General features: G+C 35.3%; 1 protein-coding gene across 1 annotated transcript; it reads left to right on the top strand.

The window, feature by feature from the left end:
• The first annotated feature begins 395 nt into the window (after positions 1 to 395).
• Positions 396 to 17,804, top strand: LOC127523053 (uncharacterized). Its single transcript, XM_051913504.1, has 8 exons — positions 396 to 447; positions 1,098 to 1,382; positions 14,172 to 14,213; positions 14,581 to 14,625; positions 14,909 to 14,959; positions 15,134 to 15,166; positions 15,404 to 15,493; positions 15,564 to 17,804. Exons 1-8 carry the CDS (start codon positions 396 to 398, stop codon positions 15,659 to 15,661), a joined length of 696 nt encoding a protein of 231 aa, XP_051769464.1. The 3' UTR covers positions 15,662 to 17,804.
• Positions 17,805 to 18,438: the final 634 nt, after the last annotated feature.

The raw sequence follows: 18,438 nt of genomic DNA on the forward strand, positions 1-18,438 counted from the left end.
TGTAACGCAAGTACATTATAGGTAACTGTAATTAAATTGCCTAAAAATGAACAGTAATCCCTTACTTTACTTTTTCAGTGGATAAGTAATTTAAACGTGTTACACCCAACACTGAATAAAACCCAACGGTTGGGTTTGTCCATATTTGACCCAAATTTAGGTTGAAACAACCCAGCATTTTTTAGAGTGTATAATACCTTTTTGTCTTTCAAAGTCTGTGAGCTTATAAAAAAATGTTACCTGTGGCCCAGATGTGTTGTCCATGTGGTCACATGATGTACGTTCATCTTCATAGTTCTGTCTGCACAAAGTATTAAATGTTTCCTGTGGTCTAATGTGTTGCTTCCTAATTCACCTATTGTTTGAGTCTCATCTCTTTTCTCACACTCGCTGTAATGGAGTTGTTCTTCATCGCTTTTCAGCTTCTTATAGAGGTTCAGTCTTACAGTAAGTGATCTCTGCTGTTTATTGTTGATTAAATACAGTATGTCCACATTTTTAGTAAAAAAAAATTAATTGGCAAAAATATTTCAGCTTGTGTGATCAGTACATGTTTTAGTAGAACTTTTTTTTTTTTTTTTTAAAAAACACATGAACCTACAACCTCTCACTTTAAGGCATATTAGTTTTACTTCATCATGAAAAATTCATTAAACTGATTGCAATTACCAGATTAAGCCAATATTTGGGTAACAAGAAATATGAATGTCTGTATTAATTGGACTTGGTCATGTTTTTTTTTGTTTTTTTTTTCATAAATGAAATGAATACCCCTCATGGCCTACATTTTACCATTCATTGTGTAGTTGGGTGCTGTTGCAAAAACATGTAGGCTATGAGTTTAAATTTGGTTAAAGGTTAAACCAAAACATGTAAAATGATGCATGTAAATGTGCTGAAGTGTTCAGATGGGCAGCTGTAAAATCACCTGATTAACTGTTAAACACAATATACAATCACACGACTGATAAACCATCATCTCATTCTCCTGCTGCCACATATTTCACTGCTGTTCTTCTGGTTTGGAAACTTATTGCAATGTTTATTTTAATTTATTTTATTATTGTTATTAATTATGGATTATTTGATTTAAACAGATTCACTTCAGAGACCCTTCATCAGTGTTAGTGACGATGGAGACCAGATCAACATAGCCTGTGAAACACCGCTTTCAGTCAGAGCTGATTTCACCTGTAGTCTCTACATTGAGGATGGTCTTCTGCACTCTCAGAAGAGACAGTCTGGAGAACGTCTTTGTATGTTTTATGTAGCTCCTGGTGAACTCTTGACACGATCAGAGAACAGACAGCTGAGCTGTGATTATTCACTCAACACTGAACCTGAGATCAGATCACCGCGCAGTGAAACATACACCATCAGAGGTGAGGACCTTTTACTGTAATCATTTTTTTACAGTTTTAATCAGAGACACCTGTAGAATTCTGAAGCCAGTATGATTTATGTAGGTCATTAGAATATTATGAAAGTTTGATTAATAAAAAAGTTAGTAGACAAACAAAAATGTATGCGAAAAGCTGAATGATATGACTGTACTGTGTATTACATCTATAGGACACTTCTGGATGGACACTATTTATAAAGACCCATTCAATAAGCTGTATAATAAAACACTGAAAGATCAAATATACTAAATATAGGAAAGAGTTGAATATGGTTAATCATAATCCTGTGGTAACAGTGGGACTCACTGTAGGTCAGTATCATCCATGAAGTCAGAAACAACAGTTGTGTGATGCTGTTACTGAATCAGTACAGTGATCTGTGAAATCTTCTTACACAGAATAACTTGTAGGTCCTTTTTCAGACAAACGTTTAACCACAGCACGACTTTGACAAATGAACAGTCTGATACATTTAGACAGGAAGGAAGTTGTGTTGTGTTGATCATATAGATGAGACGACAGAGAGACAGACAGTGTCAGACGCATCTATGGAGGCTGATGGAGTCATTCTGTTCTGCAGCACCTTTTGAACTCTGTGACTTTACAAAAATGACACTTTATATGTTGAATAAATGTTGAAGTCAGAAGAATTTCAGTTAAAATGTCTTTCCGAAATATGCTTATTAATTATGACTTGATTAATTATGATTTTTACACAATGGCAATAAAATGAACAGGATGGAGAAGTGTGTCTTTTACATAAATGGAAGAGCATGTCAGCTCTCACTCACTGGATCTCAGATCAGTATTTGGTCAGAAGGTCAGAGTTCATCTGTGAGAATAACCTGCTTCTACACTGTGAATTTGTCACAAGGTCAAAAATCATCTCCTCACTCTGATCCAGTGCCAGTGACAGTCCAAAGTTTTTCATTAATTTATTAATGTGAACCAATATGGGTGATGCACTTAAAGGTTTGCAAATTATGTAAAATGACTCTATATAATGCTGGTAAATTGTCTCTGCAGGTTCAACAACAACCACCGCAGCACATCCTACTACAACAACCATCACAGCACGTACTACAACAACCACCGCAGCACATCCTACTACAACAACAACCAGCACAGCACGTACTACTACAACAGACACGACAAGTAGTAAGTTACCGATAACACCTTTTCTGGTTATTGTAGATTAAATTTGATAAACAATTCCCTTCTGAAAAGTGTTATTTTTTATATATATTAGTAGACCGCCATTCCATGTCAAACCATTCAGTTAAAATGTCTTTCCGAAATATGCTTATTAATTATGACTTGATTAATTATGATTTTTACACAATGGCAATAAAATGAACAGGATGGAGAAGTGTGTCTTTTACATAAGTGGAAGAGAAAATAATACAAAACACATAGTTTTAGTCTTTGAAGGTAAGCGGGAAGTACATAGAGAATTCAAAAAGACGAGGCTCATGATTGTGCTGCTTTTTTCAACATGGTTACTAATAGATATGAATTGTGTTATGAGTTATGAATTGAAATATTTTTTTCAAACATTCTATTTACTATAACTATTTTTTTCTGCAGTTACCATTGTAACCTCTACTCTGCCAGATATCAGAAGTATGTCAGGACATGGTATGTATTTACTGTAGATGACAAATTGTCAAGCAAATGGCAAAATTGTTTTGCTCCAGTCATACTGGATGAACATTGCGTGTTTCACCTAATATGTTGCCTATTTTAGTGTATTTTTACATATACATGCATAATACAAAAAGATAATCCACTTTCCAATTATCTGTTATCGTGGTTTTAACAGTGTTTAGTTCAGTACAATGTTAAGATTTATGCCAGTCTTGTAAAGACCATTTTTATTTAAAAAACAACTTAAGATGTTCTTTCTGCAGTTTCATCAGAAACATCCACTCAAAAAACTTCACAAACAAAGAGAGAAACATGTGAGTAAAGTTTAGTGTACCTGACAATAAAAGTTTTCTCTCATAGTGTTTATTGTAATTCATATTATTTCACCATTAATTCATATCATTATTTTACCATTTCAGTTTCAGCAACAATGGCTGTCAGTTCCACCACTGAAACCCCGACATCCAATAGAACTGGTAACTTTCATAAATATCAGTAGAACGCCATATAATGAACATTGTTTTTACAGTGACTTCAAACACTGAAACACTGTTTATATTCATCATGTATGATATCATTTGAGTTCTTTCTGTTTCTGTTTCAGCAGTTTCTAGTGTTCACACTTCAACAGCTGGTCCTGAAGATCATCCACTCACACCACTACACAGAGGTTTTATTCTAAATCTTTTTCTTCCATATTTGAAATGATTTGACTATTGCATTCTCTTTCAGATCTCTGTAGAACACTTACTTATTTCCATACACACAACAAACATAAAATAAATCTACAATCACATCAATTGTCAGGTGGACTGATGTATCTAAAGCACTCATATTAATCATCATAATGCACATAAACATGTATTAAAGTGTTGGTTTTGTTTTGACACAGAAACATGGTTTATAGTTCTGGTTTCCACTGGTGTTGGTGTCATTTTGACTGGATTCATCTGTCTGTGTCGGTTTGCAAGTAAGTGAAGTTTATAATTGTTCACTCCATGCTGATCAATATAGAAATGATCATGTGAATTTATCATTAAAACAACAAAATGCTGTACAGGAGTAAAAACTGAACATAATACAGTAGCTCAATGTTTTCTAGGTATAAAAAGAAGAAAACCGTAAGTTTTATTTTGTTTTTTTATGGTTTTAGTTTCAGTTTTCATAACCCTAATTAATTAAGGTTAATTGGGGTTATTAAATATAATAACCCTAATTGTATGTTTTATTTTATTTTATTTATTTATTTATCAAAAAAAAAAATGTATTTTTGTAGTCTATGAGCTGTATGTGCAAATTTTTATCATCTTATCTGATATATGCATGCATGAAAAGATGCCATAAAGATCAATATTTGATTCTTAGCAATAAAATGAGATCAATAACATCAGATGTGCCCAGTCAAGGAATTGGTATGGTGAGTATCTTTGTAATTAATCTTTTCAATCACAAAGTAATAAATATATATTTATAATACCATAACAAGTAAGAATGGCTGAAATGGATATGACCTTAATTCTTCTTTGTTTTTTAGAGTTCTGGACCTGCAGAGACATATTCTCTGATCACTTATGTACCAGCCACATCTCAGCCCATATCTGTGGGTAAGAGAACATCAATTTCTGTACATGATCTCAGATAGCGTGAAGCTTAGTGTCACCAAGAAAGATAAATAAACTTAAAAGTTAAAAACACCATATAGTGATCACAGCTTCTCAGAAACTGGTACCATTTCCTCTTTCAAGTCTTTAGCAGATCAGCATTATTAGCCACATCTTCTCTTAGAGGAACAGTTTATGCCAAAATGAGCTATTTTACATAATGTTTACACTGTACAATAAAAGAAGCAGTGATGAGGGGCTGTAAAGCTTCTAAAATGACAAGTTTCAATCTTTAGGAGAAGCCATTTCACATTTGTCCAGTTGTTTTGGATGGTTTTCTATTGACTCTGTTTGACCCTCTTCATCATGCTGTTCTTCAAAGGCCTCAAACACCCAGATTCCCATCAGGACAACACACCAGATCCCACAGCGACTTCCTCTTTCATTATGTCTGAAAATTCAGTTTACCAGCCCTCAGGTAAGTTTTTATTTTTTCATTAAAATGGTCATATCATGACAAATCAAATTGTTCTCAGTCTTTACTATGAAAACACACTGTGGATTCACAATTCAAAACTTCCTCACTAGATCAAAAACTACGGAGCCACGCACATGACATGCAAGAAAAAAAATTAAATCGTGCGCACAATTGGCTATTCGTTCCCTCGATTTACTAAAACTTGCGCACGAATTACTATTTCGTTCCCTCGATTTATAAATCATGCCCATGGTTTATAAATCGAGGGAACGAATTAGTAAATCGTGCGCACAATTTAGCGTACTATTTTTTCCCTGCATGTCATGTCCGGGGCTCCGTAAAAAACAGCATTTTTGATGCTCACGTAAAAGCATTGAGTATCTTGACCCACCTAATCTCGATGAGCTCATACAGAGGAAATGGAACAAATACTAAATTCATCATAACTGTTGCACAATCAGTTTGAGAAGAGATGATTCTGCTGTGCCAAATGTCATTGCTTAAAATACATTAAAACTTTATGACAGAGAGTTTGTTCATGAAGGTCAAAACATGTTAAAGTAATATGACACTTCTGCTTTACAGAAGTTTTGGACAGTACTCAACATAAACAGGGAAATACAGCGGAAAATAAGGTAATATGTGAACAGTCACACCCCAAACCATGCACGGCGCCATGCACAGGGTTGGGGGGGGGGCGTGTCTGCCGTTGCTATGAGCCATGAAGATGAAGAAGTTTCAGCAAAGGATAAATGAATTTCTATCCCTTGCATTAGCTCTACTACTAGATATATTTATGGAGATGATAAATAAAAACCCATCCTGTACAGCTATGATCAGGTGTTCGTCCATCTCGGCTGAGCTTTCGATGTTTTGTTACGGAAAGGCCGAAGCTGATCGGTTGGTTCTTTCCACATGACCTGCAGTGCGCTTGTGGCATTCTGAAAAGTTGAGTTTTTTCATCTCGCTGCACTTGGAAAAAACGAGCGCGTCACTTCTATTATGAGCGCGCTTGCCGCGCGTCTACATTTGAAACACGAACTTCAGCACGCAAAAGACTCAACATGTGAACGGGCCTCCGCATGACGCGGAGGTTACTGGCGTCGAAGAAAAGGGCGTCTTGGTTCTTCCACTGCTCCTGCTCTCCCTCATGTCTTGGCTCAGGAGTTTCTCTCTCAAACCTTTCTCTCTGACTCCTCTTTCAATTCTCCTTCTTTGGCCCCCTCAGAGACAGGGTTTCCTACCTGCACTCTTGTCTTCTTTATCATCTCAACTGCTTGAGGGGGCTAAACAGGGGCTATTCAAAATTCTGACTGGGCTACAGCCCCCCCAGCCCCGGTGTAGCGCCGTCACTGCCCCAAACTGACATAAAAAAATGAGACGTCCGTCATGAACAGAATACAAACACATTCATCTTGTCTCTCTTTGCACAAACATAATTTCAATATATTTCTAAAAAAAATTAATGTCTGCCAAGTGTTTTATAATGGATGCTGGCTGAAGAAGTGTGTTTTGGAGAAGTTTCCAAGGGTCAGTGGCATAGGCGCCGATCCCTTTTTTATAGTTTATTTAAGACCGTAAGTGGTCTATGCTGTTGAATGTCTTCTTAAATACTGTATGTTAACATTTGTACTCATCTTTTTGATACATATTCTTAAACCTGTGAAGCATGTAAAGGTTATTTGAATTAAAGCCTCAACCAGAATATGCTTTAATTATCTCGTTTCAGTTTCCAATTTAAAGGGCTCATGAACTGCATTGTTTTATTGTTTTATAATGTTTACCTGGGGTGCACTTATAATATTACTATGCTTTTACATCAAAAATTGTCATAATTTAGAAATAAAAGGCATTTTTTTTTCCTACCCTGATTTAAGCGCTCTTATTTGAACGCTCTGTTTGAAAGGGCGTGTCTGCTGTGAGACATCAGTGTAAACGCCCACTGCTGTGATTGGCTAACATTTTTCCATTTGAAATAGCTAAGTATTACTCTCTCGAAAACATTTAGCATGTTTTTACTATTACGGCTCTCAAAGTTAACTATTCATGAAAAGTGTTTATTATAGCATTACATTTAGATCTATGGCATTATATTTAGATTGTGTCATGAAAGGCTGCAGTGATGAACATTGTAGCTGATCACAGACATGTTGTTGAGCACATGAAAGCAGTGATCTCATCATTGCAACTCAATTTTGAATGCTTTCATCATAACTAACAGTGCAAACACAATGTAACTAAGAGATTTGTTGAATAAAACAGGAGTTTTGGCACATGTCCAGAACTCAGTCACTGATAAACTCGCGGTGTTTGATTGACAGCTCCAGTGATTGTAAAGGGAGCGTTCTTTGATCACTTTCTATATTTAATTTAATCACAGTTTAAATAACAGATTTTTTTTCATCCTAATAAGAGAAACAACATGAAGTTGAACGTTTAGTCACTGGTTTGATTTACTCTGACACATAGACAAAGAACATCTGACTGTACATGAATCATTACATATCAGATCAGGCTTTAGAATGAACAGTTACTCACGTTATCGCATTACTGTCGAGTCCATATCATAAAAGTCTGTTTGCAAAGCCTGCGCCGAAATGCGATTGATTTGCTACAGATTTCACAGTGAAATGTACCGAATACAAATAAATAATGCTCAACTGAGACATTCACATTGTTGAAAATGAGTAACTTTATTCCTACCATTAGGATCCTTTGAAAGGTAATGTTATTTTTAGTCCTGTATCGCTCTTCTCTCCTCGTCATCTCACTAACACGCTAGTGGGCGGGGCTAATGTTGCAATGAAGAAGTAAGCATTGATTTCTTCTGCGGAGGCGTCGTTTCACCTATCTATGAAGATAGGCACATTCCAGGATCAGTCGTTCGCTGGGCCTGGTGTCAATAGCTTTTCTTGGACTAACAAGGAAGTTTTCAGTTCTGAAACTTACAGGACATTCTTACAGTATGATGAACTCTTATATATCAAAAGCTCAAGGAAAAGTTGATTTCTCAATTCATGACCCCTTTAAGCTGCACCCTTGCCTGCACTCTTTGTTCAGTCACTGTTGTTTTACATGTGTTTGCTATACCTGTCTGCCTGTTTTTGGAGTTATAATTAAACTTGAGTTTTTTGGAACCTGGTTCTTCTGTCTTGTGACGTTCTTAAATTTGAATAAAATGAAAACTAAAAGACTTTCAAATCACATGAGCCAACATTTTATTCAAAATAGCACATAGATAACGTAACAAATGTTTAAACTGAGAAATTTTACAGTTTTATGCACAAAATGAGCTCATTTCAAATTTGATGCCTGCTACAGGTCTTAAAATAGTTGGGACGGGGGCATGTTTACCATGGTGTAGCATCACCTCTTCTTTTCAAAAGTTTCTGGAGTTTTGGTGTTGGAATTTGGTCCCATTCTTGCCTGATATAGGTTTCCAGCTGCTGAAGAGTTTGTGGTCGTCTTTGATGTATTTTTCGTTTAATGATGCACCAAATGTCCTCTATAGGTGAAAGATCTGGACTGCAGGCAGGCCAGTTCAGCACCCGGACTCTTCTACGACGAAGCCATGCTGTTGTAATAGCTGCAGTATGTGGTTTTGCATTGTCCTGCTGAAATAAACAAGGCCTTTCCTGAAATAGACGTCATCTGGAGGGGAGCATATGTTGCTCTAAAACTTTTATATACCTTTCAGCATTCATAGTGCCTTCCAAAACATGCAAGCTGCCCATACTGTATGCACTTATGAATACAAAGAATGTTGAAATAACTGATCTATATATAACAGTAAAACTTAATCACTTTTCTCAAAAACAAGTTACTTTAAACCTACTTTTATTTTTAAATCACAGATTTTACAATGTATTTAAAACACCTTTGCATATTAATTTCTGCTGTTTGCGGTTTATTTTAAATGAGTTGACTAAACCAACCAATGTCCGGTGGATGATGTTTTGTAATAATTTTTCAGTTTCCAGTTTATGCTGCACCCTTGCCTGCACTCTTTGTTCAGTCGCTGTTGTTTTAGATGTGTTTCTACCTGTCTGACTGTTTTTGGAGTTATAATTAAACTAAAAAAGTTTTTTTGGAACCTGGTTCATCTGTCTTCATCGGTCCGCCTGCATACACCGTGACACAAACCCAACCATTGGGTTACATTTTTTAAACTAAATTTTTAGCCCAACGGTTGTCCATATGTGATCAAAATTTAGGTTGAAACAACCCAGCATTTTTTAGAGTGTACTCTTACAAAACTACCTTTTGTCTTTCAAAGTCTGTGAGCTTATAAAAAAATGTTACATTTGCCCCAGATCTGCTGTACATGTGGTCACATGATATATGTACATCTTCATAGAACTGACTGCACAAAGTATTAAATGTTTCCTGTGGTCTAATGTGGTTCTTTAATTCACACATTGTGTGAGACTCATTCTGTCTCTTTTCTCACACTCGCTGTAATGGAGTTGTTCATCTTCACTGCTTTTCAGTTTATTATGGAGGTGTAGTATTTATTTACATCTGCACGTTCATATGAACATAATTCTGGGTGTTACTTGATTGAGAAAGTGCAGTATTGAAGCTTGTTTCTGACATGGAATAAAAAGCAATTGAAACTTTTTATTTCACAATTCTGATTCTTTTTTTCTTAGAATTGTGAGATATAAACTTGCAATTAAAAGTCAGAATTGTGAGATAAAAAGTTGCAATTACCGTTTTAATTTTTTTATTCTGTATTTTATTCTATAACAAGCTTCCAGTTATCGAAAATAATAAACAAACAAAACATTTTTTTTTTTTCATAAATTAAATTAATATGCAAATCCTACATGGCCGACATTTTCCAGTCATTGTGTAATTTGGTGCTGTTGCAAAGACACTTGAGTTTAAATTTGTTAAACCAAAAGACGGAAAATTAAATAAATCAATCAACATTAACTACTTGTACACAACAAACAAGCAAGACATTAATAATCAATCTGATTCTCCTGCTGCCATGTGACAGTTCTAGGTGAAATATTTTACTGCTGTGCTTCTGGTTTGAAAACTGTTATTGCAATGTTTATTATTATTATTATTATTAATTATGGATTATATGACTTAAATAGGTTCACTTCAGAAACCCTTCATCGGTTATAATGGTGATGATGTCCAGCCCATCATATCATGTGAAATGACACATCCAGTCAGTGCTAATTTCACCTGTAGTCTCTACACTGAGGATGATCTTCTGTACTCTCAGAAGAGACAGTCTGGAGAACGTCTTTGTATGTTTTATGTAACTCCTGGTGAACTCTTGACACGATCAGAGAACAGACAGCTGAGCTGTGATTATTCACTCAACACTGAACCTGAGATCAGATCACCGCGCAGTGAAACATACACCATCAGAGGTGAGGACTTTTTACTGTAATCATTTTTTTATTATTATGAATGTTTGATCAATAAAAGAAAAAGTCAAACAAACAAACAAACAAACAAAAAATATGTGAAAAGCTGAATGTAAAAAAAACTGTATCTGTGTATTACATCTATAGGGCACTTCTGGATGGATACTATTTATTAAGACCCATTCAATAAGCTGTATAATAAAACACTGAATGGTCAAATATACTAAATATAGGAAAGAAATTAATATGGTTAAAGGCTTTATGGGATTATGATTAAAGAGTTAATTCCCCCAAAGATGAACATTCTGTCATTAATTACTCACCCTCATGTCGTTCCACACCCGTAAGACTTTCGTTCATCTTCGGAACACAAATTAAGATATTTTTGATGAAATCTGAGAGGTGTCTGTCTCCTCAATAGACAGCAATTTAACCACCACTGTCAAGGTCCAGAAAGGTACTAAAGACATCGTTAAGACAGTCAATGTGACTGCAGTGTTTCAAGCTTAATTTTATGAAGCGACGAGAATACTTTTTGTGCACAAAAACAAAATAAAAATAACGACTTCATTCAACAATATCCTCTCTTCTGTGTCATTCTCCTACACTGTTTACGTTCAGTGCTTCCAGGTTCTACGTTAGAACGGCGACTCGGTATTGGACGGCTCCTGTGTCAGCATCACACGCATGTGTCGTGCTGCTCACATGAACAGTGTCGGCCAATACTGAGTCCGTGTTCTGATGTAGAACATGGAAGCGCTGAACGTAAACAGTGTAGGAGAATGACACAGAAGAGAGGATATTGTTGAATAAAGTCGTTATTTTTATTTTGTTTTTACAAAACTACCCTTTGTCTTTCCCAGTCTGTGATCTTATAAAAATGTTACATTTGCCCCAAATCTGCTGTACGTGTGGTCACATGATGTACGTTCATCTTCATAGAACTGACTGCACAAAGTATTAAACGTTTCCTGTGGTCTAATGTGTTGCTTCCTAATTCATACATTGAGTCTCATTTTGTCACTTTTCACACTTTTGCTGTAATGGAGTTGTTTATCTTCATTACTTTTCAGCTTCTTATAGAGGTTCAGTCTTACAGTAAGTGATCTCTGCTGTTTAATGCAGATAAAATACAGTATGTTCACATATTTAATGAAAATTTTAATTGCCTAAAATATTTCAGCATGTGTGATCAAAACATGTTTTATTAGAACTGAGCAAACACATGAACCTACAACCTCTGTTTAAGGTTTATTAGTTTTACTTTGTCATGAAAATTCATTAAACTGATTGCCAATTAAAGGTGGGGTTTGTATTTTTTCAACAACACTGTTTGGAAGTTAGTCGGGCCGACACCAACAACAATCAGCATTAGGAGGCGTATTACGGTCGAGGAGAATGAGCAAGAGGGAGATTTGAAAAAAAAAAAAAAAAGTAGAAAAAGAGATGATGAGATACAGTACAAAGAGCTCAGAAGAATATCACTGGAATGAAGGTTTATGACTGGGTAAGTACTTTAGGACCCGCGTTAATATTAGAAAAGCTTTCCAGTGCTGGAGAGAGCTAAGTGGGAAGGCCTGAAAACAGATGCGGAGGCTGCTTTGGTCCCTCTTTACATGTGAGTAACACTGGGTTTGAGTGAGCTGCTCTGCTGTTGGCGACTAACAACGAACACTAGTTTGTATTTACTCTTGTGTTCTGTACGTTCATATTTTGTTCTTCCTTGTCATTTGTTCATCATCTGCACTTTATTTTTCGTGAAACATTTTGTTGACAGACATCAGACATCCACTCACATTGCGTGTGTAACAGAGGCCAGATAGTGAGAGTTGAGCAGGTAAACCACTGCACACTGATGATCACTAGAGAATGAGGTGTTTGGCGTCATTGTTAGTGCACTCGCCTCGCGTGCCAGCAGCAGACGGGCCTGGGTTTGAGACTAACTTGGAGCAGGGTGGTTAGGATTGGAGGGTGAGTTTTGGAGGCAGAGCAATGAAGAGAGGGATGGGTTTGTTTGAGTTGATTTCAAATATCAACAATGTCCAACAGCGTTGTTGAAAAAATACATACCCCACCTTTAAGCCTGTAATACCTGTATTAATTGGACTTGATCATGTAAACACCTTATGTGGAATATCCAGTGTATTTATTTACATCTGCACATTCATATGAACATAATTCTGGGTGTTACTTGATCGAGAAAGTGCAGTATTGATGCTTGTTTCTGACATGGAATAAAAAGTTTAAAAAGTAATTGCAACTTTTTATTTCACAATTCTGATTCCTTTTTTCTTAGAATTGTCAGATATAAACTCACTTTTGTGGTGGAAACTAGCTTCCATAGTGCAGTTATCAAAAATAATAAATAAATAAATAAATAAAACAGTTATTTATTTTTCATAAATGAAATGAATACCCCTCATGGCCTACATTTTTCCATTCATTGTGTAGTTTGGTGCTGTTGGACATGTAGGCTATGAGTTTAAATTTGTTTAAAGGTTAAACGAAAACATGTAAAATGATGCATGTAAACGTGCTGAAGTGTTCAGATGGGCAGCTGTAAAATCACCTGATTAACTGTTAAACACAATATACAATCACACGACTGATAAACCATCATCTCATTCTCCTGCTGCCACATATTTCACTGCTGTTCTTCTGGGTTGGAAACTGTTATTGCAATGTTTGTTTTTTTTTCATTCATTTTATTATTATTATTAATTATGTATTATCTGACTTAAACAGGTTCACTTCAGAAACCCTTCATTAGTTATAATGGTGATGATGTCCAGCCCATCATATCATGTGAAATACCACATTCAGTCAGAGCTGATTTCATCTGTAGTCTCTACACTGAGGATGATCTTCTGTACAGAAGCTACTCTCAGAAGAGACAGTCTGGAGAACGTCTTTGTATGTTTTATGTAGCTCCTGGTGAACTCTTGACACGAATAGTGAACAGACAGCTGAGCTGTGATTATTCACTCAACACTGAACCTGAGATCAGATCACCGCGCAGTGAAACATACACCATCAGAGGTGAGGACTTTTTACTGTGGTATTTTTTTTTTTTTTTTTACTTTTATTTCTTTTTCTTTTTTTAATCAGAGACACCTGTAGAATTCTTAAGCCAGTATGATTTATATACAAAAAAAAAAAAAAAAAAAATATGAGAAAAGCTGAATGATACGACTGTATCTCTGTATTACATCTATAAGGCACTTCTGGATAGATACTATTTATAAAGAGTTGAATATGGTTAATCATAATCCTGTGGTAACAGTGGGACTCACTGTAGGTCAGTATCATCCATGAAGTCAGAAACAACAGTTGTGTGATGCTGTTACTGAATCAGTACAGTGATCTGTAAAATCTTACACAGAATGTTGAAATAACTGATCTATACAACAGTAAAACTTAATCACGTTTCTCAAAAACAAGTTACTTTAAACCTACTTTTATTTGTCAAACTTTGACAACTGCCACAAAAACAAGTGAATAACTTTCTCTATCTCAATATAGAGGATTCAGCATTTCTGATATTGTTATGTTATGCTGTAATATTAATACCAGTACTTCTGTAATTAGAGTTTTATTTCCAAACTAAATGGTCATTGTACCATTGTTGATACCTTTTTTTCTATCTCAACAGTGACCTCTTCTGCTAAAGCTTTGACAACAGCCATAAAAACTTGTGGGTGAAGATTATTTTATTTGTTTGTTTGTTTGTTTGTTTGTTTGTTTTAATCGTATGTGAGACATACACCCTACATTTCAACATACACACCATCACAGATTTTACAATGTATTTAAAACACCTTTGCATATTCATTTCTGCCGTTATTTTAAATTTGTTGATTAAACCATTGATAGGTGGATGATTTTTTTTTTTTTTTTAAATAATGATTATCACATTAAATGAATCTGCCTAGCTCACTTTTCAGTTATTTAATATATTTATATTGTATTATCGTATGTTATACTGTATTAATTGCACAACCGAACAGAGTTTTATTGCCAAACTAAATGCATCATGTGACATTGTTGAATTCTCTTCGCAGCTTCAACAGCGACCTCTACTGGTGAAACTTTGACAGACAAAACTTGTGAGTGAAGATTATTTTGAAAATAAAACACACTTGACGAACACACAAAGACATTTTCTCATTTCATTTTAAATTGCTTCAAAGTGAAAATTATTCTTTCTTAGTTTATTGCACAGCTTTCTTATGTGACTATGGTTATTCAGTCACAGGATTTATCAGTCAAATATTGTTATACAGTATAATTACAGCTTAACTGTATAATTGACCATTGTCTCTGGTAACTGATTTTAGGCTAATAGTTTCATATCTCTCATATCTGATCACGCACTGTTGATTCTATCAGCTGTTTTCACACCAGCTTCTGCTCCTGAAACCACCAGAGAGACACAAACATGTAAGTGTGTTTTTGCTTTGTTGATAAGAGAATATTAAATCTGTGTTAAATGTTAAATAGGAATCCTTTCCTGACAGTGAGATCATGTAGAAACACTGATGTCTGTAATCATGATGCAGTAGTTCAGTTTTTTATTCTAATATGATTTCATCATCATCATCTTTTCTGTTTCAGCTGCTCCTCATTCTGATCACATTCACTCTGAAGGTTCTTCATTCACTCCAACGTGAACACAAAACTGATATTCTGAATATCTGTAAAACCTAAAAAAAAAAAAAAAAAAAAAAACCTTGCAATTTCCTCCTTGATCATATGATGTGGCATGTTAATTTAAAATTAATTTAATAAAAACAAAAATAATAATAAAAAAAATCTGCACATAATATATCTGATATAGATATAAAATATAGATATGGATTAAAGCCTTATTTTTTCTTTTGTCAGTCTCGTGGCTTTCAGTAGTGCTGGTTTTTACTGGTGTTGGTTTATTTCTGTCTGGACTCATGGGATTCATCTGTCTCTGCCACTTTGACAGTAAGTTTAGTTATGCATAAACTGAGCTCCATGATATAGAAACATGATAATAAAGTGTGTATCTGTGCAGGTTCTGATGATGTTCTCACAGAGGTGAACTACAGCTCCTGCCAGGTGGAAACAACATCTCTGTTAACTTCCTCTGTGTGCTCCAAAAAACATGGATGAACTGCTTCATTTCTTCACTTGTTGCACCTCTAAAGAGAAATAAATAATGTGTTCAGAAAGAATGATAGTAGCCTATATTTACATTATTTAGCTATTGAATTCATATACTGATCAGCAGGCCAAGGCAGAGTTTTTTTTCCACACATTCTGATTTTGGGAGAAAACAGATTTTATAGAATTCAGTGCCTTTTTAATTCCAATTTTAATTTTTTTTTTTTTAATGCCATATGCCGCTAAATGTTGATAGATGACAACATACGGCAATTAGAATATTTATCATGTCATTGTTGCATTCGCATTCTGCCAAGTGTCAGCCCAACATTTGTTTGCTTCTCTGGTGCTACCCTTTTTGCTCACATAATTTATTTTAATACAGCCAAATTTCCAATAAAATTGTTTCATCTATATATTTTTTTCTGTTTTTGTTGTCATTCAATATGAAATGGTGACTGAAACGCGGCCCATTTCGATTACATACAGGGCTCGACATTAAGCCTTTTCATGTGGACACATGTAAATCGGTCATTCACTTGTAAGAGTAAAACAGTTCCTTGTCCGGAATTTTATTTATTTATTTATTTATTTTTTTTGTGGTGGAAATATAAATTTGTTCTGAAGCAATATCCTTTCAGAATATTGCAGCTTTGATATATGTAAATCTGCATATTTTTGATTGATTACAACTGCATTAAATAATGTTATGGGATTGTTTTAAATATTTTTTGAAAATACAAATATGAAATGTTGGGGGGGAAATGATACTTTTAAAAATGAAACTAAACCACCAGTAGGTGACGGCAAGTAACCGTCTTAATGAGTGAGTCATTGATTCCTTTATTCAAGCGATTCATTGAAATGGACGATTCGTTCAAAACGCTGAATCATTCAGTAATGAAAACAAGGGTGTTGCGCTTTGGTTCTGCTGTGATCTTTGTTTGAAACTATTTTCGCTGATAAAATAGAACAAAAACAGTCAATGTTCCTTCTAAAATGTAAGTGGCTTAATATGAACTACTTGTTAATTGAACTGATGTATGAAATCAGTGTCACGTTTTTAATCGTGATGGTAGCCTATTTAGGAAAACAGCATTCTTGGTCGTGTAGTTTTGCTTACCAGTATCAAGTTATAAAAACTCCACATTTTGAATTTTTACCGCAGTATGTTTAACCAAGTTTCTTTTTGTGTGCACTTCGCTCATGTTTCCATTTCTCCTCCAGATGGTGCGCGAGCCTCAACAGCGCAACATTGTTATGGTCAGTAGCCTACATTATACAACCTATTATTATCCACTATCGATCGCCACTAACACTAAATGTAATAAAATCAGTCACTCGCGTTTGGTGATTCCCAAGGCCAAGTTGCTGTTTTTTTTTTTTTGTTTTTTTTGTTTTTGTTTGTTTGTTTGTTTGTTTGTTTGGGTAGGCTATTGACGTTTTAATCAGGGCCTTGTCCGGTCGGGAAAGTAAAATTCGAGCCCTGACATGTTAAACCAGCACTAAAATCCTGATTTATAATCAAGACGTTGTCTGACAAAATCACCATACACATGAGACAGACATTTGCAATGATTTTGGCTATATGTACACGTAAAATGATCACTCAGGTTAAAAGCAATAGTATCTATTTTATTTGTTCTCTGACAGAGCGCACAGCCTCAACTGCGCTGCTGAACCAGGTGCGCCTGCGGCAGGAAAGCAAGATCTGCGCTCGTGCGGTAGTACCAGGGAGTCTCGAAAGCTGGATCAGGTTAACAAGTCGCTATATTCGTCACAACGCGCTTTCTTAGAAAAACGTCGCAAAAGGGGTCTGAAAAGGCGCTAAGTTGGTAACACTGATGCAGCCTTTTCGTCTCCAAGTCCCAGCCCGCCGCTGTCCAAACCGGCGTTATGGCAATTTTGCACCGGCCGGAGGCAATTACCAAACTGGTTCCGTGAAAATCCATTTCATGACTTCTAATGCTTTTTAATGTCCCGCGGATACCCTGAGAAATAGGTGTGGATGATTAACTAATCAGGATACACACAATGAGGCCAAATGAACAGAACAAGACATGACAGAACTAAATGCAAACATAACAAAAGTCCATGAGTGTTACAGCTAATAAAGTTGCATTTTAACTGCAGAATGTTTTAAACCAGTGTTTCTCAACCACATTCCTGGAGGCCCACCAACACTGCACATTTTGCATGTCTCCTTAATTAAACACACCTAATTAGGGTTATCAGCTCATTAGTAGTGACTCAAAGATCTAAAATGGGTGTGTCAGACAAAGGAGACATGCAAAATGTGCAGTGTTGGTGGGCCTCCAGGAATGTGGTTGAGAACCACTGTTTTAAACAATTGAACAAAATTAGCATATAGTGTGCTACTTGTTCAGTTTGTATTCACTTTAAAATTATTGTAATTTTAACTGTAAAAGACTAAAAATGCTACAGTATAAAAATGTTAATATGTATAGGGGAAAAATGTAATAGATCTAACATTTCATTCATATATTTTAACAGTAAAAAGCTGTTAAATGTACAATTTTTGAAAGTAAAAAAAGAATAAATCATCTTAGAATTTACAGTAAATAGCTGTAAACTGACATTCCCTGTGTGACACTTCATTTGATGTTTTTTAATTGTAATAATTATGTTTTTTTTTGTTTGTTTGTTTTATATTAGGCCTACATCTTATGTTATTAAATGAATGTTTATTGCATTATTTTAGTGTGTGCATGACACTGCGTTCACCTTCTATATATTAGTATTGACCTCATCTTGTGGAAAAGCTA

Source organism: Ctenopharyngodon idella, chromosome 11 (assembly GCF_019924925.1).
Source record: "Ctenopharyngodon idella isolate HZGC_01 chromosome 11, HZGC01, whole genome shotgun sequence".
Taxonomy (NCBI): Eukaryota; Metazoa; Chordata; class Actinopteri; order Cypriniformes; family Xenocyprididae; genus Ctenopharyngodon; species Ctenopharyngodon idella.

Bases quoted from the DNA above. Each gene is read 5' to 3' on its own strand.
- LOC127523053 (XM_051913504.1), top strand. From the start codon at position 396: ATGGAGTTGTTCTTCATCGCTTTTCAGCTTCTTATAGAGGTTCAGTCT. The intron at 1,383-14,171 runs GTGAGGACCTTT...CTATCTCAACAG, and splicing joins TGAAACATACACCATCAGAG to TGACCTCTTCTGCTAAAGCT. The intron at 14,626-14,908 runs GTGAGTGAAGAT...TGATTCTATCAG, and splicing joins AACTTTGACAGACAAAACTT to CTGTTTTCACACCAGCTTCT.